The sequence below is a fragment of the Carcharhinus amblyrhynchos genome, chromosome 21 (assembly GCF_965287045.1).
Source record: "Carcharhinus amblyrhynchos chromosome 21, sCarAmb.v2.hapA, whole genome shotgun sequence".
Taxonomy (NCBI): Eukaryota; Metazoa; Chordata; class Chondrichthyes; order Carcharhiniformes; family Carcharhinidae; genus Carcharhinus; species Carcharhinus amblyrhynchos.
In genome coordinates, this window is record NC_137344.1 from 31,901,253 (window position 1) to 31,925,837 (window position 24,585).

Sequence of the window (24,585 nt, forward strand, 5' to 3'; positions counted from 1 at the left end):
AATTACAAAATATTGCTGTTGATTAAATAATAAATATTAGCTAGGGTGCTGGATGACCTCCTTTGAAATAACATTGTAGGATCTATTACATCTACCTCAAAGGTTAGATGGCGGGGCGTATCAGTTTGATGATCATCCATAACACAGCACCTTCAGTAATACCGCACTCCCTCAGTAATACCGCACTCCCTCAGTAATACCGCACTCCCTCAGTGGAGGATCAGCTGTGATTGGGTTTCCGGAAGTCACCTGCCGGAGGAGATACTTCACTGAAAAATCCTTCTTGTCCTTGACTTTAACCTGGTGTTGTGAGACTTTTTACTGTGCCCACCCCAGTCCAACGCCAGCATCTCCACATCATGGAAATTTCAAGTCATGATCTTTTGACTATTTCCTGTTTAAATGATGACATTTGATTAAAGATCACAGACCAAGACATTGATGCAGCTGTACAAGAATTGTGACTCTGCAAAACTGGCATTGTCACGGGGAGTGTGAACAAACCATCAGGTTCAAAATAAACTGGTTAAACTTGAGGTTTGAGTTTTTGAAAAGCAGGACACCACCTTACTGGGGTTTTTCTCAGCTTAGCTGTTTCACTAAAGTCTTCATATTGATTGTTCAACCGTCAGTCGATAGAAACCGCTTCACAGCCTCACTTTCTGAAACTCTCACTTTGATGCTGTTTCCATTGAATCCATCGTTGGCCACACGTTTAAAGGAAACCCAATTCGATCAATTGATGTGTCCCTGATGGGATGACCATTGAAGCCAGTACAAAGCACTGTCATGTTTCTAATTGATTGAGATGCGTCTGCTTAATTATATCCAAAAGGACCATTTCAAAACTGTGCGGCTGCTTCAGGAATATGTCTGCTCTGTTTTAATTTAGACTGTTCTCAAAGTGGGTGCAGAACTTTCTGAAGTTGTGGTCAACTCTAGAAAGCGATTTCCGGCTGGCCAGTGGCCTACTAATGGGCAGCCGGTGTGAATCGCAGCCTGGGAAAGGCTCAGTGCTACTGGGAGAGCAGGAAGAGGGTGGGAGCTGAGGAAAGGGAGGGTGCCAGCTTTCTTCTGATCCATAGAATCCCTGCAGTGCAGAAGGAGGTCATTCAGCCCATCGGTCTGCACCAACTGTGCAAAAGAGTATCTTACCCGCCCCCCCCCCCGCCCAATCCCTGTAACCTTGTGCATTTACCATGGCTTCCACCTAACCTACACATCTCTTCATAGTTCCATTGGATCCCTACAGTGCAGAAGGAGGCCATTCAGGCCATTGAGACCCATTAAGAACCCCAGCCATACCCTATCCTTGTAACTCTACATATTTACCAACCCCCCACCTGAACTAAGGGGCACTTTAGCATGACCAATCCCACTTAATCTGCACGTCTTTGGACTGTGGGAAGAAACCGGAGCACCCGGAGGAAACCCATGAAGACACGAGGAGAATGTGCAGACTCCACACAGTGACACAAGTTGGGAATTGAACCGAGGTCCTTGGCGCTGTGAAGCAGCAGTGTTAACCACTGTGCTACCGTGCTGAATCTGCTCCCTCAATGGAACAGCCACTGCAGAGCTGTCTCAGGTGCTGCTGACCTGTAAGACAAAATAAATTGCAATGGGAGATCATTGCAAACAGCCATCTAGGAAGCACATTCAATCTCAAACCTCATTCTTCAGACATTTTTAAAAAATATTATTTCAGTTTATCTCTCTCTCTGGATGGAGGTTGCAACTAGAACATAAAATCCGCTTGGCCATTTGGCCCACTCACCAGCTGTAAAGGCAGATGGGCAATGTAAAATTGTGTTCAGTTGGCCCCCTAACAGGCTCAATTGCCATCTTGATTGTCGACCAGCTCTCTCGTGCACCTGTCGACCAAAATATTGCGTGAGTGTGTGACGGGGTCAGGATGACATCTTCTCCCGCAATTTCACACACTTTCAGGTCAGGTATGAGCTCACCTGACCAACATAACATTCTGGCCAATGTTATCATCTTTCCAATTGCCAATTGTTGTTGTCTGAAGGATCAATTGAGCTCAAAAAATGTAACTCATATTAACAAATTGTTTCACCTTGCAGGGATCTCGTTTCAGAGGTTGGTGAGAGCAGAACAAGGATTAACAACCAAAAATCTTCAAAACAAAACCATGTAAGGATCAGATAAGTTGAGGAACGTTCCTATTTTGCTATTAATTCAGATGATAGTCATCGCTATTGATAATACATTATCTAACACAACATCATGCAACATTCTGCAGATTTCTATTCTTGCATATTATAGCAAACCATCTAGTTTGTGTAGAATCATAGAATCCTGACAGTGCAGAAGGAGACCATTCAGTGCATCAAGTGTGCATTGAGTCTCTGACAGAGCATCCCACCCAAGCCCACCCCTCCACCCCATCCCTGCAACCCCTCCACCCCATCCCTGCAACCCCTCCACCCCATCCCTGCAACCCCTCCACCCCATCCCTACAACCCCTTACATTTATCCTGTTAATTCCTAACCCACACATCTTTGGACACTAAGGGGCGGTTAACTATGGCCAATCCACCTAACCTGCACATTTTAAAAGTATACAAAAAAAGTTCCTGGAGTTCGAGTACATGTTGCCTTATGAATGGATCTGCATGAAAATGAATCATTTTCCCCATTTGTATTGTATGTATTTAGAAAAAATGGGAACCTTAATTTGTTTAGTACCAGAGAGCATCTCTCAAAGGTGGCTCACAGCACATTACATACATTGTAATGAAATGCAGCTACTGTTGTTACAGGCAGCACTGCTGCTTCACAGCATTAGGGACCTGAGTTCGATTCCCAGCTTCAGTCACTGTCTGTGCGGAGCCTGCACGTTCTCCCTGTGTCTGCTTGGTTTTCCTCTGGGTGCTCCAGTTTCCTCTCTCAGTCAGAAAGAGGTGCTGGTTAGGTGCATTGGCCATGATAAATTCTCCCTCAGTGTACCCGAACAGGTGCCGGAGTGTGGTGACTAGGGGATTTTCACAGTAACTTCATTGCAATGTAAGCCCAACTTGTGACACTGATAAATAAATAATTTTAGCACGTACAGCATTGGTGTGAAACCCCATTGTGATCCTCCACGACCCTAATGTAACACCAATAAATAAACTTTAAAGATGAAGCTGGCAGACCTGTTGTAGACAGGAATGTCCCACGACAGAAATGAGATGACTGGGAATGAATTGACTAGTTCACCTGGCATTACAGGGCAAGGACACTGAGAGATCTCACTACATCGCCTAAACCACCAAGCAAGCAAACACTTTATTCAAGGGACACTGACGCTGATACATGAGCCTGACTTTTTTTCATTTTGTTTGAACCATCGAGGTATTAAATGTCGGTTTGAAGAATAAATATGGGCCTGGAATGTTTTGTGTTGTGATATTGTTGGCCGCATTATGTTTGGCAGTGTTCTTCACTGCTAACCCTGCTGGAATTTGCTTTGCGATTCAATGCCCTTGGATCTGCCCATGCCTCTCATCTGCACTTTAAAAGGCGAATGGAAATTCTGGACCTTACAAATTACCAAGGGGGGGTGGTAATCTCCATAGTTTTAGTGAGAGACTGCGTAATAAAGCTCTTGCAGAATTTCAGGGCCAGTAATGTACATGATTGGAAACTGTTGTCTCAACCCTGCCACCTACTGGTGATGAGCTGTATTTTTTTGTTCTGGAAGTATTGGACAAGTTTCTGTGCAGAGAGAAACTGTGTTATTGGGCTGCTGGGTGTGTAGCCTGAGGCAGTAAGGTACTGACCTGCATGCTGGTTCCCCATTCCTTTCTGCCCCTGGGCCATTTACCTAGAAAGGGGAATGAGGGTGAGGGAAGGGCTGTGGAGGGGAGCGGTGAGGAGGGGGTGGCAACAGCAAGTAACCCATTGAAATAATGAGTGGCCTATTGAAGGAAATAGGCCAATCATTACTTCAATGGGCTACCTGACCATCTCTCTGCAACCCCCCCACCCCTTCCACCCAACATACACAATGGTGGCCTGGCTGCAAAGGCCTTTATTTGTTTTAAGTCTTAAGTTTTGGAGATAGATTATCTCCATTTTCAGATTTTTAAAATTCATTCTCATGATGTGGGCATCATTGGCTGGGCCAGTTTTATTACCCTTCCCTATTTGCCCTTAAACTGTTAGGTTTGCCAGGCATTTTGCAGGGCAGTTTAGAGTCAACCCTACGGGATCTGGAGTCACATAGAGGCCAGACTGGGGAAGGATGGCAGATTTCCTTCCCGAAAGGGCATGAGGGAACCAGATGCCCTCTCCCTCACCACTACAACCCCCTGTTGATACTCTCAAGCTCGAGGAAGCCTTATTGGCCCATTGACTTCAAGAGTCCGCCTGCTGGCCTTCGTTGAATGGCGAGTCCTCCCTCTGGCCACTCCTGATTGGCTAAATCAGGAGAAGTCGCAGAGCACTGACAGATTTCCAAACAGTGTGGCCGTCTGATGCCATTTGAGCCAGACTGGGATACACAGGAAAATTGCACTGATGGTTCCAGGTCTGTGACCCTTTGACCCGCTGTGTTCTAGTGCAAGATCACAGACCTGAAACGTTAACTCTGTCGCATTCTCACCAACGCTGCCAAGCTGGCTGTGTATTTTCTGTTTCCATTTCAGCTTTCCAGCACCCTCAGTCTTTTGCTCTTTGCATGTTTCTTCTTTTTGTTCAGGAAGCGATGTCCTTGTGTAAGTTACACCTCCATGCAAATCAGCAAAAGGAAATTGATTATGGCCTGAAAGCAAGTTGTAAGGCTTTAACTGAACAACTCATATTTTCCACTGGAATTTAAAACCGCCTCAATTATCCAGTACGGTTTTAATTCAAGTGTTAGTTCCTATTTTGACCAAATAGTGTATTGATTTGTGTCAGAAGAAAGTACATTTCTTACTAAATCTCTAATACAATTGCGTGAGAGAGCTGAGGGATAAGACAAGTTAGGTGGCACAGTAGCACAATGGTTAGCACTGCTGCCTCACAGCTCCACGGACCCAGGTTTGATCTGTGACTTGGGTCTGTATGGAGTATGCACATTCTCCCCATGTCTGTGTGGGTTTCCTCCAGGTATTCCAGTTTCCTCCCACAGTCCAAAGATGTGCAGCTTGGGTGGATTGGCCATGCTAAATTGCCCCCTTCGTGCCATGGGGACTAACTAGGGTAAATACATGGGGTTGCAAGGATAGGGCCTGTGTGGATTGTGTTGGGGGCAGACTCGATGGGCCAAATGGCCTCATCCTGCACTATAGGATTCTATGATTCTAAGAAATAATTGCATATTTTATTCCAATTTTAGTTTTATTCTATGAAAAAGTATTTATTTTTGTCTGCTCTTTAAGTAGGAGACTTTCAGAGCTGACAAATGGAGCATTTTCCCATCAATCAATTCATAGATTCATAGAATTCCTATAGTACAGAAGGAGCCCATTCAGCCCATCAAGTCTGTACTGACCACAATTTCACCCAGGCCCTATTCCCATAACCCCACACATTTACCTTGCTAATCCCCCTGACACTAGGGTCAGTTTAGCATGGCCAATCATCTTAACCTGCACATCTTTGGACTCCTGCATCACTCATTAATCTCCCAATGGTGGGGAGTGTCTAGAACCAGGGGTCACAGTCTGAGGATACGGGGTAAACGATTTAGGACAGAGATGAGGAGCAATTTCTTCACCCAGAGAGTGGTGAGCCTGTGGAACTCACTACCACAGGATGTAGTTGAGGCCAAAACATTGAATGTTTTCGAGAAGCAGTTAGATAAAGCTCTTTGGGTAAAGGAGATTAAAGGATGTGGGGTGGAAGGTAAGATCAGGCTATTGAGTTGGATGATCAGCCATGATCATAATGAATAGTGGAACAGGCTTGTTGGGCTGAATGGCCTCCGCCTGCTCCTATTTTCTACATTTATGTTTAATTCCCCCCAGATTTTTTATTCAACTCTGGACATTTGTCCTGATTTGAACTGTTTTCCATCTCCTGAGTTTGATAATTCAGGATTACCCAACAGCAATATGAGATCGCCTGGTTGAAGACTGCCCAAGTGAATTAAATGTTTAAAGCCACCCAAACTGGGTCACAGACAGTGTTTCAGTGGTTAAAATGGCAGAATATTGACCCACGATGGCAGCCAGTCTCCAGAGAGCCAGATTTTAATATATTGATCCCCGTGAATAAACTGCTGGTGGAATAAAATTTAATAGTGGGGATGAAGTAAAGGGGCGGCACAGTGGTTAGCGCTGCTGCTTCACAGCTCCCGGAACCTGGCTTCAATTCCCAGCTCGGGTCACTGTCTGTGTGGAGTTTGCACATTCTCCCCGTGTCTGCATGGGTTTCCTCCGGGTGCTCCAGTTTTCTCCCACAGTCCAAAGATGTGCGGGTTAAGTTGATTGGCCATGCAAAAATTGGCCTTAGTGTCCTCAGATGCGTAGGTTAGAGGGATTAGTGGGTAAATATGTAGGGATATGGGGGTAGGGCCTGGATGGGGTTGTGTTCGGTGCAGACTCAATGGGCCGAATGGCCTCTTTCTGTGCTGTAGGGATTCTATGATTCTATCTATGAATTTGTTTAAGTGCTTTGTTGTAGCAACAGTTAAATTTGTACCCATGGCCTTACATGTGTTAATCTTTGTCCCTCTCTCTGTTCCAGTACGGTACTTTTACTTAATTCTGCCGAGGTATCCAGTGAATTTGTGGAAGTTGCCGAGAGAATCAGCAACAACAAGCAGTCTCTGGGAACCTCTCACATCACCCTGGTCAAGCACATGTACCAGGCAGTCTTTGGTACCAAGTACAGTTTGAGTGATATTCAAAGTGCTCTTGAGGTAAAGAACCTTCTAGTTAATACTAGTGAATGTTTAATGAAGGTCGTGGAATAAGAGGGTCCGTTCCAGTCTCCCCGGGGGGGTCCGTTCCAGTCTCCCCGGGGGGGGGGGGGGTCCGTTCCAGTGTCCCCGGGGGGGGGTCCGTTCCACTGTCCCCGGGGGGGTCCGTTCCACTGTCCCCGGGGGGGTCCGTTCCAGTGTCCCCGGGGGGGTCCGTTCCAGTGTCCCCGGGGGGGTCCGTTCCAGTGTCCCCGGGGGGGTCCGTTCCAGTGTCCCCGGGGGGGTCCGTTCCAGTCTCCCCGGGGGGGTCCGTTCCAGTCTCCCCGGGGGGGTCCGTTCCAGTGTCCCCGGGGGGGTCCGTTCCAGTGTCCCCGGGGGGGTCCGTTCCAGTGTCCCCGGGGGGGTCCGTTCCAGTCTCCCCGGGGGGGTCCGTTCCAGTGTCCCCGGGGGGGTCCGTTCCAGTCTCCCCGGGGGGGTCCGTTCCAGTCTCCCCGGGGGGGTCCGTTCCAGTCTCCCCGGGGGGGTCCGTTCCAGTGTCCCCGGGGGGGTCCGTTCCAGTGTCCCCGGGGGGGTCCGTTCCAGTCTCCCCGGGGGGGGGGTCCGTTCCAGTCTCCCCGGGGGGGGGGGGGGTCCGTTCCAGTCTCCCCGGGGGGGGGTCTGTTCCAGTCTCCCCGGGGGGGTCCCGTGGTCAGACAGGCACGTTGGTAAAATTTGAAAACTACTGCAGAGCTGTTTGTCCAATCAGAGGCAGTTGGACAAGATTGGAAAGTGGAATGATGAAAAGAGAGGGCCTCGGATTGGAAATGGAGTGGGCGCTGGAGCAGTGGGAGGGTTGGTCCAGAATGAGACTCGGGCGGAGGGGCGCGGGGCATCCAGAGTGGTCCTTGGAGCAGGTGACCAGAACGGGACTCCGAGCGAGAGGAAGAGGGCTGATTTTGTGTGAGGGAGGAGGGTGAATGAGTGTGAGAGAGGGTATGAAAGAAGGAGTAGAGTGCCTCTGAGAGAAGGGTGAATATGTGAGGGGAGTGAATGTGTGTGGGAGTATGAGGAAGGTAGTGTGTGTGTGAGAGAGAGGGGGAGAAGTGTGTGTTTGAGGGGGAGAGAACGATGAGTGTGTGTGTGAGGGGTGATAGAAGGCTGAGTGTGTGTTTGAGAGAGAGGGGGAGAGGGTGCATGTCTCCGATATGATAATCAGCTTTCCTGCATCACTCCTCCCAACAAAAATGATGAAAGCTAAGACTTAATTATGTTTTTCATAAGAGAACATTTTAGATTTTCTCTTCCTAAGGGGAGAGAGGGTTGTGTGTGTGTTTGTGTGTGTGTGTGTGTGTGTGTGTGTGTGTGTGTGTAAGAGAGGTGTGAGGGGGGGGAGAGAGTTGTGTGTGTATGTGTGAGGGGGAGAGAGAGGAGTGACTGTGTGTGTGAGGGGGGAGGGAGGAGTGACTGTGTGTGAGAGGGGGAGAGAGGAGTGACTGTGTGTGAGAGGGGGAGAGAGGAGTGACTGTGTGTGAGAGGGGGAGAGAGGAGTGACTGTGTGTGAGAGGGGGAGAGAGGAGTGACTGTGTGTGAGGGGGGGAGAGAGGAGTGACTGTGTGTGAGAGGGGGAGAGAGGAGTGACTGAGGGATGAGTGTGTGTGTGTGAGGGGGAGAGAGGGGTGAGCTGTGTGTGTGGGGAGGAAAGAGAGGGGTGTGTGTGTGTGTGTGTGTGAGAGAGAGGGTCCAAGGCGGTCTTCACGACACACGACAGTGCAGAACCACTGAGCAGAAACTGATAGCCAAGTTCCCCCCACATGAGGACGGCCTCAACCGGGATCTTGGGTTCATGTCACACTATCTGTCACCCTCACAACTTGCCTGGGCTTGTAACATCTCACTTACTGTCCTGTCTGGAGACAATACACATCTCTTTGACCTATGCTTAATGCTATCTCCACTCACATTGTCTGCACCTTTAAGATTTGATTAGCTGTAAAAACTCACATTCTAATGATATTCTGTAAACTGTGTGTGCCTTAAAAGGCCCTGTTTGTGATCAGAACTCCCCACTCACTGACAAAGGAGCAGCACTCCGAAAGCTACTGGCATTTACTAGCAAATAAACCTGTTGGACTTTAACCTGGTGTTGTGAGACTTCTTACTGTATTTACCCCAGTCCATCTCCACATCATGTGTGAGGGGGGACAGAGGAGTGAGTGTGTATGTGTGTGTGAGAGGGGGATAAAGGGGTGTGTGGGGTGGTGGTGACAGAGGGGTGAGTGTGTGTGTGAGAGGGGGATAGAGGGGTGTGTGTGTGAGAGAGAGGGGGGACAGAGGGGTGAGTGTGTGTGTGAGAGGGGGATAGAGGGGTGTGTGTGTGAGAGAGAGGGGGGACAGAGGGGTGAGTGTGTGTGTGTGTGAGGGGGGTTGGGGACAGAGGGGTGAGTGTGTCTGTGAGAGGGGGAGAGAGGGGTGAGTGTGTATGTGTGTGAGGGGGGACAGAGGGGTGAGTGTGTGTGTGAGAGGGGGATAGAGGGGTGTGTGTGTGAGAGAGAGGGGGGACAGAGGGGTGAGAGTGTGTGTGTGAGGGGGGTTGGGGACAGAGGGGTGAGTGTGTCTGTGAGAGGGGGAGAGAGGGGTGACTGTGTATATGTGTGTGAGGGGGGACAGAGGGGTGAGTGTGTGTATGAGAGAGAGGGGAAGAGAGGTGCATGCCTCCGATATGATAATCAGCTTTCCTGCATCACTCCTCCCAACAAAAATGATGAAGGCTAAGACTTAAATATGTTTTTCAGAAGACAACATTTTCTATTTTCTCTTCCTAAAGTGGGTACTACTTCCAGGGATTAATATGAAGGAGCCATATAGATGGTGATTGTACTTGTGACTGTTTGCCTCTTCCAAATTTGTAATATACGCATAAATAGAGCAAGAATAGAATTGTTTACATTTGATTTCTGTGTTTGCACCAATTTTGTGGCAATAAAAAAAGGACGTCAACATAATGAGAATGTCTGGCGTTCCCTGATGTTCCTGGGAGGTCATTCGGGTTTCGATGGCTCGAGTGGTTTGGAAAACCCTGCAGCAAATGACCAGTTAATCTGACTTGTTGATGAATAAACATTGGCCAAGACAACGGGAGAAGGTTCTTTTTGAAGAGTGTCATTGGATCTCTCACAGCCACCCAAACAGACAGATAATTGATTCCGTTATGAGATTAGATGGTTGTAAATTCTATTGATGCTTAAAATTACTGTTTAAGAACAGGAATTCTACATCAATCTGTTCTGTGTTTGTTTAGACCAAAACTGCAGACCAACTCTTGGACATTTTCTCAAACTGTTCTGATGTTATCGAGATTGCAGCAGCCATGAAGGATTCTGTCAAAGCCAAAGAATATTTAGTGAGCAATTTAGAGGAGATAAAGGAAAGATTTGGAATCCTCCCAAAAACAGGTACTATTTGTTTGAAGTTTATTTATTAGTGTCACAAGTAAGCTTACATTAACACTGCAATGAAGTTATTGTGAAAATCACCCAGTTGCCACACTCTGGCGCAGATTGTGTTGGGGTGGCGCAAGGTTGGAGAATCGCAGGTGAGAGGTCGAGCACGTTCAGCACTGATGCAAAACCTCGTTACAGTCTGCATGGATGTAACCTGGTTCTTGCCCAGTGAGGGCAGGAGTCAGATTAGTTTATTTAAATAAGCGTTTAAATACGACGAGTCCATTTGAGGCCAGATTCTTCCTGCTCCCAGGATTCTCTGACCCTCAGGTGCAGCAGGAACCCAGCTTGAATCACTGTTGGTCTCCTTAGGCGGAAACCAGATGTGATCATAGAATCTCCACCATGCAAAATAAGGCCATTCAGCCCATCAAACCTGCACCAACCACAATCCCACCCAGGTCCTATTCCTGCAATCCCACACCTTTACCCTGCTAATCCCCCTGACACTAGGGTTGATTTACCAGGGCCAATCCACCTAACACACACATCTTTGGACTGTGGGAGCAAACCAGAGCACTCGGAGGAAACCCACGCAGACATGGGGAGAATGTGCAAATTCCACAAAGCCAGGGATCAAAGCCTGGTCCGCGCCGCTGTGAAGCAGAAGTGCTAACCACTGTGCCACCGTGCTGTCCTACAAGCAGGCTTTGCACTGGCCAGGAATGACTATGCCAGGAAGCTCAAAGGCCATTGAAGCCCTCAGGTGGTCAGGGACATGACTAGGCAGTGCCAACTGCATCCTGGCAGTGCTGAGTGGGCACTGCCAGATAGTGCTGCCAGGTGGCGATGCCAGGGGCAGTGCCTGGGTGAGGGGCTAGGCCGAGGGGCTAGGCCTAAGGGGGGCAGGAATGAGGTCATGAAGCATGGTCATGAAAGGGAGCATGAAGTCATCATGAAGGGGTTGAGCAAGAAGGGGGGACGCATCGGAAGGGCCCCAATGCCCTGATGATGGTGATCTCTGTTGGGAAGGAGGGGAAGAAACATCCCTTCAATGGCGGACGGGAGAGAGGGGAGTGTGTCTGAATGTCCATGGAGGGAGGGAGAGAGGGGAGTGTGTCTGAATGTCCATGGAGGGAGGGAGAGAGGGGAGTGTGTCTGAATGCCCATGGACGGAGGGAGAGAGGGGAGTGTGTCTGAATGTCCATGGAGGGAGGGAGAGAGGGGAGTGTGTCTGAATGCCCATGGAGGGAGGGAGAGAGGGGGTCTTCAGTTTCTAAGATCGGGGCACTCTTTACAGATTAAACTGTCCTTTCCCTTCAGGTGTTGTTGGATGTGACTTGTGCTTGCAGTATTTGCTGTGTTTTTTCTTGAACAGGGTGTAATTTTCTTTGACTTTTCCGTCTTTGTGTGAGCACTCAGTCAGCCTGTGCCGATTAAATAATGATAACGGAAACAAGTAAAAACTAAAATGGAACTATTGAGCTGATTTAATTTTTAGAATGAATAAAACCTGCAAACTTTCGAACTATTAATGAACTACCAAAATCAGGGACTGACCAGGGAATGTCCTCTCGTACATTTCTTTGTATTTCTTCCTTCTTCTGCTCTTCGCCTGAGAGTTTCAGGCTGCTTGTCACCAATTTTACCCGCTGTGGTCATTTCAGGATTTATGAAATATTTCTGAATTATATTCACATGTATTCTTCTCAAGTCAGTTTCTGTACTGACCCTGTGATGTGATCTCACACAAGTGTATTCTTGTTAATCTTTCTTACATCATCTGTTCAGCGTCACTATTGATTTTCTGGTGAAATTTTACATGCCACATAAATAATAACAAGATTGTCATTTGGCTGTACACAGGCTGAATATTGCTGAAAAAAGCGACATAAGAACATAAGAATGTAAGAAATAGGAGCAGGAGTAGGCCATCTAGCCCTTCGAGCCTGCCCCGCCATTCAATAAGATCATGGCTGATCTGTCGTGGCTCAGTTCCACACTCCCGCCCTCTCCCCATAACCCTTAATCCCCTCGCTTATCAAAAACCCATCAACCCGCGTCTTAAAAATATTTAGTGAGGCAACCTCAACGGGCAGAGAATTCCAGAGATTCACCACCCTTTGAGTGAAGAAGTTCCTCCTCAACTCCGTTCTAAACCACGCCCCCCTTTATCTTGAGGCTGTGCCCCCTAGTCCTACTGTCCTTTCTGAGCGGGAAGAGCCTCTCCACCTCTATCCTATCCATCCCATTCATCATTTTATACGTCTCAATGAGATCTCCCCTCATTCTTCTAAACTCTAACGAGTACAAGCCTAGTTTATTCAGCCTCTCCTCATAGCTCAACCCCCTCAACTCCGGGATCAGCCTAGTAAATCTCCTCTGCACTCCCTCCAAGGCCAAAATATCCTTGCGTAAGTACGGCGACCAAAACTGCACACAGTACTCCAGCTGCGGCCTCGCCAATGCCCTATACAGCCGCAGCAAGACCTCCCTACTTTTATATTCAATCCCCCTCGCTATGAAGGCCAGCATCCCATTCGCCTTCCTGATCACCTGCTGCACCTGCAGGCTGGGTTTTTGCGACTCATGCACAAGGACCCCGAGGTCCCTCTGCACCGTTGCGTGCTGCAGTTTTTCGCGATGTAAGTAATAGTCCTTCCTACCATTATTCCTACCAAAGTGGACCACCTCGCACTTGCCAACATTAAATTCCATTTGCCATTTCCTGGCCCATTCACCCAGCCTATCTAGATCCTTCTGCAGACTCTCCACACCCTCCGCGCAATTTGCTGTTCCACCAATCTTGGTGTCATCAGCAAATTTCGACACCATACACTCGGTTCCCTCCTCCAGATCATCTATGTAAATGGTAAAAAGCTGAGGCCCCAGCACCGACCCCTGGGGCACTCCACTAGTCACCAACCGCCAATCCGAATAGCACCCATTAACCCCCACTCTCTGCCTCCTATTTGACAACCAATCCTCTATCCACGCTAACACCCTACCCCCAACTCCATGCCCCCTTACCTTCTGCAATAACCTCTTGTGAGGTACCTTGTCAAACGCCTTCTGAAAATCAAGACCACATCCACCGGCTCTCCTCTATCCACCGCCCTAGACACATCCTCATAGAACTCCAATAAATTTGTCAGACACAACTTCCCCTTAACGAAACCGTGCTGCGTCTGCTCTATCAAGCAATTCCGCTCAAGATGCCTCGCTATTTCCTCCTTGATGACGGATTCTAACATTTTACCTACAACAGACATTAAACTAACTGGCCTATAATTCCCTGCCTTTTGCCTGCCACCCTTCTTAAACAACGGCGTAACATTAGCCGCTTTCCAATTTTCCGGCACTTCCCCGGAATCCAGCGACATCTGGAAAATAACCACCAAGGCATCCACTATCACCTCCGCCATTTCTTTCAGAACCCTCGGATGCATTCCATCCGGTCCTGGGGACTTGTCCACAATCAGTCCCTCCAGTCTGTCGAGCACCGCCTCTCTAGTAACAATAATGTCATTGAGACCCTCCAGTCCTACCACCTTTCCATCGCTAACACCCGGCAAATTATTCACGTCTTCCTCCGTGAAGACAGAAACAAAAAAGTTATTCAAGACCTCAGCCATATCCCCATCCCCTACCACTAAGTCCCCCCTCTCATCCTCTAAGGGACCAACGTTCACCCTAGCCAGCCTCTTCCTTTCTATATATTTATAAAAACTCTTGCTATCCTTTTTTATATTAAGCGCTAGCCCAGCTTCATAGTTTCTCCTACCCTTCTTTATCAACTTCTTTGTCAATCTTTGTTGACATTTAAACCTCTCCCAACCCTCTTCTCGCCCACTACTCTTAGCTACTCTAAACGCCTCCGCTTTCAATTTAACACTTTCCTTCACCTCCTTCGTTATCCACGGCTTATTACCTCTCCTCCTACGGTCCTTTTTAACCATCGGAATAAGTTTCTGCTGAGCACCAAGAAAGATCTCCTTAAAGATCATCCACTGCTCATCAGCAGACCTACCTTCCAACGTGCTCCCCCAGTCAACATCTGTTTAAGTTTTTCACTTTGGACTCATCAGGACAGAGTCGCAAGATTAACAAATCACAAAGGGAACCACAATGTCCAAACATTGCAGCATTTTCAACTAAATGAAAGCTTGGGGAGTAGCCTTCTCTAATCCATTACCTATAGGAATCAGAGTCATCCTGCTTTGTTTGCGTTTAAACAAAAGCTTGGCAACTAACTATCCCTTGGTGCATTCTCCATGGCAATACCTTGATCAGAGTCTGCTTGCCAATCAATCAGCACCCTGTTCTCTTGAAGTATGAATTGTTGTTCCCATTGAGATTTGGTATTCTTGTGAATCTGTCCTGATGAGTACAAGGTGAAAAGCTTTGACAGCACGTCTCCTTTCAGCAATACCCAATAACAAGAATGCTCAGATAAAAATGATAACTGGCGGCAAACGTCAAATATGAATATTCAGTTTGATCCCTCGACAAGCGATGTGTTTGATGTGCTCAGCCGCCAGAAGGTGGTAACATCGGTCCCGCAATTGGTTTCAGTGATCCCAGGATTCAGGAGGGCAAGCCAGAATTCCCAACCCTGATCCAAGTTTGGAATATACTGGTGTGTACGTTAGCTGAGGGTATGGCCGAGTGTGGCCGTGATGTCTCACCTGTTAAATAGTTTGCTAATACTAGATTCAGCTATGAAGAATTGCCACTTGTGTAGGGTGGTCACCTGGCAGCAGTGGAACCAGCACGGACCGACGCCTTTAGGGGACAAGAGTTAGAAGCAGCATTAAGTGTGGAATGGTAATACACTGCTGCCTCAGGGCTTGTGCAAAGGCAAGTTGATTTTCTTTGAATTGCAGATTGAACGTGTTCAGATGTTGTGTGTTGTGTTTGATAATACGAATTGGGGCAGTGACTTGATTGCATCAGTTAATCTTGGCCGGAATTCTCTGGCCATTCATAAGAACGTAACATAAGAACATAAGAAATAGAAGCAGGAGTAGGCCATCTAGCCCTTCGAGCCTGCCCCGCCATTCAATAAGATCATGGCTGATCTGTCGTGGCTCAGTTCCACATTCCCGCCCTCTCCCCATAACCCTTAATCCCCTCTCTTATCAAAAACCCATCAACCCGCGTCTTAAAAATATTTAGCGAGGCAGCCTCCACCACCTCAACGGGCAGAGAATTCCAGAGATTCACCACCCTTTGAGTGAAGAAGTTCTTCCTCAACTCCGTTCTAAACTGCCCCCCCTTTATCTTGAGGCTGTGCCCCCTAGTCCTACTGTCTTTTTTGAGCTGGAAGAGTCTCTCCACCTCTATCCTATCCATCCCATTCATCATCTTATACGTCTCAATGAGATCTCCCCTCATTCTTCTGAACTCTAATGAGTACAAGCCTAGTTTGATCCAGCTGCAGTGAACAGAGATTTGGCTGAGCACCAAATTCTCCATCCTCGCTGGCAGTGGCGGTGGGCGTGAATGGCCTGAAAACACCAGTCAGTGTGTCTGTTTTCCCTTGAGTCAGTGACAGTTACACCTTAGCCGTATGTTTACTTTGTTGCAGTACACAGACGTGCTTTGCTTTTGACGCACTGCAAATTGTTAAGTTGACCAATGAGCAAAAAAATACCATTCTGCACACACTCATCTCCTGACTTATTATGCACGGATTTGATAAGCTCGATTTTCCTGCATTCAACAATAACAAATAGGGTTGAGACCTGCATGAACAAACATAGAATCGTAGAATCCCTACAGTGTAGAAGGAGGCCATTTGGCCCATCAGGCCTGCACCGACTGCAATCTCACCCAGGCCCTATCCCCAGAACCGTATTTACCCTGCTACTTGCCCTGACACTAAGGGCCAATTTAACCATGGCCAATCCACCTAACCGGCACATCTTTGGACTGTGGGAGGAAACTGGAGCACCCGGAGGAAACCCAGACAGACATGGGGAGAATGTGCAAACTCCGCACAGGCAGATAACAAACATTATTATTATTTGAAAATCTCTGTTGTTTAAAACCAAATTTTTCGGTCTTTTGGCTAAGATCAAGTGTAGTATCGACATGCTGTGCTTTGTTGAAGTCATTAGATTACATTTAAGCTTCATTTGAAGCAATTTTTAAAAGCAGCATCTTGGCCTTTTGGCTAAGATACCAATGAGATCAAGCCTTGGAGGAGGAGCTATACCTACACCAATCAGCTTGGATCATGTAGGCCAAGCCCAAGACAGGAGGTGAGAGCCCTGTCTTATCAGCTTGGATCGGGAATGTCCCAACTTGTTGAGACTCTGAATTGGACTTGACTGGATTGAATTGGAATAAAAACAAAAAAAAAACAAATTATGAACTTAGAATTACTCTGTGGAATATTAGTAACTGAATGTTTAACATGGTCATTAAAAAGTCCTTCATCTATTTTAATGGAATGGTTAACAGGCTTATTTTTACCTGATAAATATGGACAAATGATATTATCCTTGAGTAGCCACTAGAGGGTGCTGGGGTGTAATGCTGCTGAACCTCTAACCATTCTGGATCTGGGGAACATTCTCCATTGTCTCAATAACTCAAACCAGTTGCAATAAGAATCAGGCAGTGCCTGAAACTGGGTGCAATCCCGTTGTAGTCTGGGTAGCTAAGGGTGACGGTTGGGTGCCATGCCTACTGATCAGGGCTGAGCTGATTTTGACTGGCATTAAGACCCACAGCTATGCCCAGGGTAGGTGAGGAAGGGGCATTAGGGCAGCTTGTTGGTGGGCTGTTCAGGCAGGAGAAGCACCTCTGACCTTCCTGACTTCATACAAAAGGATAACACAAAGTTTTGAGCCCCTTCTTTTTGGATGGACTTGCAATGACCCCTTCCCAAGTGTTGGAAATACTAGCCCTGCGAGAAAGAAAGGACACAGGGCTGCAGGTTAGGGTCTTTATTAACTTGATTATTGTGTCTGCAACAACAACGTGTGACAGAGTTGAATTTATGTCCCAGTGAAAGATGTATGAGATTGTTGGTGGAATCTTACAGCAGGCAGTGTCCTGACGCAAGGACCAGAAGTAAGCAGGATTTCTGTTCAGAGACAGGCAAATGCAGTGGCCAGCCAATTAGATAGGGATAATCGAGTGACTCGGCCAGTTGTACAGGAGCAGGGACTGGCAGGGTGTTGCCAACTCTGCCATTGGCTCCAAGGTCTGAGTGCCAGATACATCCGTGCACCCTGCGAGGCGGCAGAATGGGTCTGCCTATCTGAGAGGAGAATTTTGAACTGGGCCTGTTGCTCGCTCTGCCCATCCATGGATCTCCATCGCCTGCTGTCACGCCGTTCAAAGGTGGCTTGGCACAGAGAACAAGTGGCCCCGGGGTTCGGCAATGCTTCCCTGCAGATTGTCTCTGAGCCGTCAGGAAACTACCCCCCCCCCCACCCAACCGGTGCCCCTTCTTCTCCTGGAGTCAGGGAGGAATCTTCATCCACCAACAGGCAGGAAGAGGGCCAGGAAGTAGCCCTAGAGACATTATCTCAAGGCGCTCTGAGGGTGCCTGGGTTCGACTGGACCTGTGTTGACTAGAATTTAGAAGAATGAGAGGACTTGTAGAATCATGTGCCGGAATTTTACCGCCTCACCCACCCGAAGCTCGTAAGACCCCGCCTGAGGCCAACGGAGAATATCATTCTGCGAACCACACCTGTCCCGATTCTGGGGAGGGTGAGGCGGTAAGATTCCAGCCGTACAGTCTAAAAAGGCTCGTCAACCCATCGAGTCTGCACTGACAATAACTACCACTAAAGTCACACTAATTCCATTTTCCAACACCTGTCCTAGATCCTTGATTTGACTGAGACGTATAAACTTCCAACAGAGCTGGACGGACTGGGTGCAGGGAGGATGTTATCCCTGGCTGGGGAATTTAGAACCAGGGGGCACATTCTCAGGAGAGAGGGGTAAACTATTTAGGACTGAGATGAGGAAAAATAAACTTCACTCAAAGGGCAGTGAGCCTACGGAATTCTGCACCACCTGTGGCTGTGGAGGCCAAGTCAATGAGTGTGTTTAAGAAAGAGATGGGTGCATTTTTAGGATGCATTTTTGGCATCAAGGTTTATGGGGAGAAAGTGGGAATATGGCATTGAGATAGAGCGGACTGAAAAGGGCCGAACGGCCTACTCCCAGTTTCTATGTTTCCATTTTAAAACCTATCTCTTAGATTAAGTTTTTAGACACCTTTCTTCATTTCTCCTTTGTTGTCTCGGTTATAAATTTTTCATCCTGTACGCATCTGTGAATCACCTTAGCATGTTTTTCTCCATGGAAGAGCCAAAGTGCCTTTACCATTATTGTTCATCCTCCATCCTTGGTGTCTCGGTAGTGAGCCCACAAGACACCAGTATGTCAGCTGCTGCATGTGAGGCCCCATCAACAGTTGGGGTCTTGCACCATCCGACCTGGTGAATTCAATTCTACCTCCAGTGTTAAAAAGTGCCAGTGACTTTTTTAAAAACCTGTTCTGAAACTATAATTTGGAACACTACTCAGCGTTTAGTTGTCGCCTTTAGTTATATTCAAGAAACTGATTAATTGCTTCTTGTTATCTTCAGTAGCCCAGAATGTGACGGGTAAGCTACAAACAATTGCATTGCCAATTGCCCATTGCTACAGCTACCACTGGGACAAGGATAATTTTGGTAAGCAGCCAACAAGGTCTTGAATTAGATACAATTACAAGTGTGTCAGTCTGCCCCGCTATTACCTGACATTGTCATTTTATTTTAGATGTTTTACATGAAGTCCTCATAAAAGAGTGTGAGATTCCTGACATTGCGTTACTCTCCTTGAATGACAATAATAATGATGAGGAGGAGTTTGAGGAAGAGTTTGAGGAGGAGGAGGAGGAGGAGGATATTGGAAATGAGAGAGATTCTGTGATATCCAAAATATCTGCAACATCCAAAGACTTCATGAAATCCTTTATTTCCAACCTCTCGGACTATATGGACAGCGGTTATATCGAGGATGGAGATGAAAGTTCATCAGAGACAGCAGGCCTGTCAGACCAGAGGGAGGAGAAACACAATACGGTCGGAAAGAAACTCACAAAGAAAATATCAAACTTTTTCAAAGCCAGGAATAGCCTGACGCACAAAGCGGACCCAAAATACCGTTTGAACAAATCCTTCTCGAACCTGTGTAAGAACAGCTGCACCTTGTCCTCGAGCACCTTACCTCTTCGCCGGGCAGAAAGCCTGGGCTGCACCGAAGTCAAACGCAAGCTCCCGATGAAATCCAGGCGCTCAAACTCTCTGCCCCAGCACATGACCTACAACCACCACTTTGAACGGAACTTGCTGCACAATAGCAGCTTCAAACGCAGGCCGTACCTCAGCTTTGAGGACGAGTGTAAAACCATGACACTGCGGATTGTTGTTTTTGGTGCTGACCGGATTCTAGGCAAAGTCGCCAGAGCCTACAGTAATCTCAGGTAAGAGATACTCGCGGCTTGGTCATTCGTTCTAATAGCGCTGGGTGAAGCAGGCATACTCGGCACTAAAACTAAATATATAAGAGGAGTCATAATGCAGGATGTTATGCGCCCCCCCCCCCCCAAACTCGGGCGAGGCTTGTAAAAATCCCACCCGAGGCCAAATGAGAATTCCGTTCTGCGAACCTCACCCGCCCTAATTCCGAGGCGGATGAGGCAGTAAAATTCCGGCTTATAGGGTCATAGATTTCAATAACAAATTAGACATAGCTCTTGGGGCTAAAGGGATCAAGGGATATGGGGGAGGAGAAGGGGGGAGTATCAGGATATTGAATCCAATGATCAGCCATGATCATAATGAATGACGGAGCAGGCTCGAGGGGCCGAATGGCCTACTCCTCCTTCTAGTTTTAATGTTAGAGTCATCGCATCATACAGTGCAGAAAAGGCCCATCGAGTCTGCACTGACAACAACTACCACTAAACGCGCGCAAATCCCATTTTCCAGCACTTGTCTCATATCCTTGATTTGATTGAAATGTATAAAATTCTAGCAGAGATGGGCAGACTGGGCGCAGGGAGGATTGTAGTCTCAAATTCCGAGCTGCTGAGAAATCCATGACAATCAGTCCCAACTGGATTAAAAATGTCAAGTAGCCTCCAGTATAAGTGGCTAGCAACCTGAAGTTTGTCAGTTATCATATGGTACGCAACTTCCCCTCGCCATTGTATTGCGTACAATTTTTATCACCATAATAAAGAAAGAAGGTGCCAGAAAAAATATTCAAGAAGGTTACCAGAAATGCAGGGATATATCCATTAGGAGGTGATGGACAGGCTAGGTTTTTGTTCTCCTGAAGGTATAAGATAGTTCCCAACAAATCAATGCAGGAAATTGAAAGAATCTTCTGTACAGAGAGCGAGGTAAGAGGGATGGCATGGTGGCACAATGGGTACAATTTTGTCTTTTAAAAAGCATTTAGACAGTTACATGGGTAAGATGGGTATAGAGGGATATGGCCAAATATGGGCAATTGGAGCTAGCTTAGGGGTTTAAAACAAAAGGGTGGCATGGACAAATTGGGCCAAATGGCCTGCTTCCACGCTGTAAACCTCTATATTTCTGAGCTCTATGTCCTATATGATCCAATATAAACCATGGCCAGGTTGATAATAAAGAGACTCAAAAACCCAAGTGGAGGCACCAACCATGAAGATCTCATTGGACATTCCATTCCCTATCCATTAGATCATTAACTAAATGGCAACAAAGGGCAATGTTCCATATCCTTTCTCAGCATCTCCAACAATATGCTGAAATCAAGTCATCCACCTTCCTGCACCCAATGATTGTATTCAAACCTGGAAACCAAATTCTATTAACTAATATAATAAAGGCAAATTACTGTGGACACTGGCACCTGAGACAAAAACAGAAAATACTGGAAAATCTCAGCAGGTCTGACAGCATCAATGGAGAGAGGATGACCCTTCGTCAGAGCTGGAGCAGACTATGTACTTTTTCTTATTTTGTATTCCATGAGAGATACATATTTAAGGACTTTAGTGTAGCATAGCAAGCACAGTGATCAGCATTGCTACCTCATATACTCCTTAGTGTCCAAAGGTGTGTAGATTAGGGGGATTAGCCACGGTAAATGGTGCTGGGATTCTCCGACCCTCGTGCACAGCAGGAGCATGATGGACATGTTGGGAGGACTCAGAAGCCATTGAAGCCTCTGGGTGGTTGGAGACATGGCAGTGACAATGTGGCAATATTCATCACTTAGCACCCTGGCACTAACAGGTGGGCACTGCCTGTTGGGCACTAATGGCCTAGCAAGCCATTCAGTTCCAGTTCAAGGTCAATTAGGGATGGGCAATAAATGATGGCCTAGCCAGTGATGCCTACATCTAATGAATGAATAAAAATGTATAATTTGCTTCTATTTTCTGTTTGATTCAAGATTAAGTTTCATGGATTGAAGTTGTTTCACGTTTATCAATGATCCCCTTTTCTTTTAGACAGCTCTGTTTTCTTGGAACTTTCGCATTTTTGTCTGAGATAGATTTATTTACTCACAGTAAAAGCTTTATAACATCATTACGTGGATATTTTAATCTAGAAATGAGCCTGGTGCTGCCTCCATGACAATCTTATTCTCAGAATAATTAGATTTTGCAAGTTGGTATGTCCCTATCAAACAGAGTATGCCCAAAGCAATGCACACATGAGAAATTAAAACACTGCTGTCTCATGTACAAATTTGGGTGCTCCATAATCACAACCAAGGCATGATGTTATGATTACTCTTTCCAAATGAGATGGATGAAATCCAATACTAATCATTTCTTCTTTCAGGTTGCAGGAGAGTAAATGTCCCTTTCTCACAAAATACTTCAGGATGCAATTCTTTTATATTCCTCTGCAAAGGAATTCACTAAGCAGTCCTGGACAGTTTATAAACATCCCCATAGACAACCAGCAGAGACCGTCCATACAACAGGTAATGACTTGTACATCTTCAGTCCAATTGCAAGAAATAAGAAGCTTGGCTTTCGTGTAACTGGTGTCCAAGCTCTTCAATAGTTTTCACTGTAACTGCGATGTTGCGTATGTTTTAGTCAGCATAGTTTCCCCTTTCTATACTGCCAAGTGTGGCTTCATTGCACCTTGTAATGTGGTCAGGATAAGAGACCGAGGGCCTGGGAGAGAATATGGAAGTGGGCAATCCAACACCGCCCTGTTAGTACCATCCCCCTCCTCGGGCCATCCTCCCAGAGGGTAGAGGAGTTGAGGATCTATTGAGGCTTATTGTTAGAGACTGACCAGAGTTTTCCAGTCAACCCACAGGCTCGCTCCACCCACCAAAGCATCAGGAACCTGGCCAGCTGACTGAAGGAGGCCTCCCAATAACAGGCCAGTGGGACCAGCACTCCAGGCAGGCGTTAAGGCCTTTCCTCTCTCCCTCCCTGCCTGACCACAAGCTTCCCTGTGGAAGGGACACTGTTGCTGAGGCCATTATTTAATTTACAACTTTCAAAAGTTGCAGAGGCACCTCAAGTTGGAGGGGCCCTGAACTACCTGAACCACCTCTAATTTACACCGAGACTGCCCTCAAATTGACCAATTCTGGAAACATCGCTGACAGGTGTTTGTTTCCCATACAGTGGGGGCCATGACCTCTGTTTGACCCTGATGTTGGGGTCCTAATCCAAATCCTAAAATCCTGCCCCTTCTCACTCACATCCTATAGTCATGATAGACTTTATGTAAATGTTGGCTTTTCCCTTCTGTAACACTTTTCAAACAGGCAAAGATTAAGGTGGTGATTATAGGGTGAAATCAGATGCGAAACAGGTGCTGCACTAATGATAACTTATCTGTTTTTAGCACATAATGTTGGTGCTAACTGTTTGTTACTATAGTTTGAGCTGTGTGCTTATACTAAAACAACCACAAGCAGTTTTAGCACTCGTGTTGATGAGACATAATTTCCAGGGAGGTGAAGGTGTGGATTGTGTTTGCTCGCACTCAGCAGCAGCTCAGGGCTGCTCAGAAACTGGGTTAGATACACAAAGCTCAGACGCTGGTGGGTGTGTGAAGGACATCCAGAGGAAGAGGTTGTCCTTTACTCTTAACAGATATCCCATCACTCACCTGCCTGCCTTTCACCCTCCTGTCCTTCACCTGCCCTCCTGCCCCTTAGGGGTATTAGCAGGGTAAATACATGGGGTTATGGAGATAGGGCCTGTGTGGGATTGTTGCTGGTGCAGGCTCAATAGGCCAAATGGTCTCCTCCTGCACAGTAGGGATTCAGTGATGGTAACTGCAGATGGAAACTAAATATGGAGGATGCAAATGAACGTTGGCAGATATTTAAAAAAAGGGCTTGACAGAGCTACCCAGAGACCAGAGCAAGGAATTGTAACTGTCTGAGATCATGACAGATCACCAGAGAACTTTGGAAAACTGTAATAAGCTAACATCTCATGAGAAAAAGATTATAGATATTTTCCAGTGAAATGCAAACGGCTCTCACAAATTTAATAATTTATCGATGTATAACTCTAAAAATAGATACAGTAAGAATTCTCATAACACCTGGTTAATTCCAACAGGCTTATTTGGAATCATGAGCTTTGAGTCACTCACCTGACGAAGGGGCAGCACTCCAAAAGCTCATAATTCCAAATAAACCTGTTGGACTTTAACCTCGTGTTGTGAGATTTCTTACCCCATCCGACGCTGGCATCTCCACATGACATCAAAAAATAGGTGTGCTTGGGAATGTTTACTTCAGAGAAGGAGGATTTAAAAGGAACAATGAATTCTGATGACACATTTGAGTTTGTCACAAACTGAAGGACTTCTGATAGACTGGGATGAATTATTATTAAGTGAAGGTTGTGAAATTCACTACTCGGGCAGAAAGCAGAAGTAGGCAGTGAGGAATAAAATACAGGGAGAATTGGCTGAGTATCTCAGGTACTTGCCGTTTGGATTGCCAAGATCAGTGTGGGTAGATTTGTCATTTTTCAAGCAGGGTTAAAATTGTCAGAGCAGATCAGCCGCCTGTTAATAGAAATCCCCAGTCGTCCTTCTCCCTTAGAGCCTGCCCTGGGACAGGCTGAAAAATATCCTTCAAACTGGGGGAAATGTCAATGTGATTGCCTGCAAGTTGTGAAACCCCTCCATCTGTTTGTTTTGGTTTGATCTGAAAGTCTATTCGTTCAAGCAGTTCTGGACATTGTGAACAAAGAATAATTTGTTAGAAATGAAACATATTTCTTAACTACCAATGCTT

The 24,585-nt window shown here is 46.7% G+C and overlaps 1 protein-coding gene across 1 annotated transcript in view; it reads left to right on the plus strand.

The window, feature by feature from the left end:
• Positions 1-24,585, plus strand: part of pik3r5 (phosphoinositide-3-kinase, regulatory subunit 5) — a 121,325-nt gene that overhangs the window by 77,681 nt on the left and 19,059 nt on the right. Inside the window, exons 6-11 of the mRNA XM_080208929.1 lie at positions 2,088-2,157; positions 6,682-6,856; positions 10,134-10,287; positions 18,900-18,983; positions 19,072-19,777; positions 22,140-22,284. Coding sequence (XP_080065055.1) covers positions 2,088-2,157; positions 6,682-6,856; positions 10,134-10,287; positions 18,900-18,983; positions 19,072-19,777; positions 22,140-22,284 — 1,334 coding nt within the window. The remainder of the gene's footprint in view (positions 1-2,087; positions 2,158-6,681; positions 6,857-10,133; positions 10,288-18,899; positions 18,984-19,071; positions 19,778-22,139; positions 22,285-24,585) is intronic.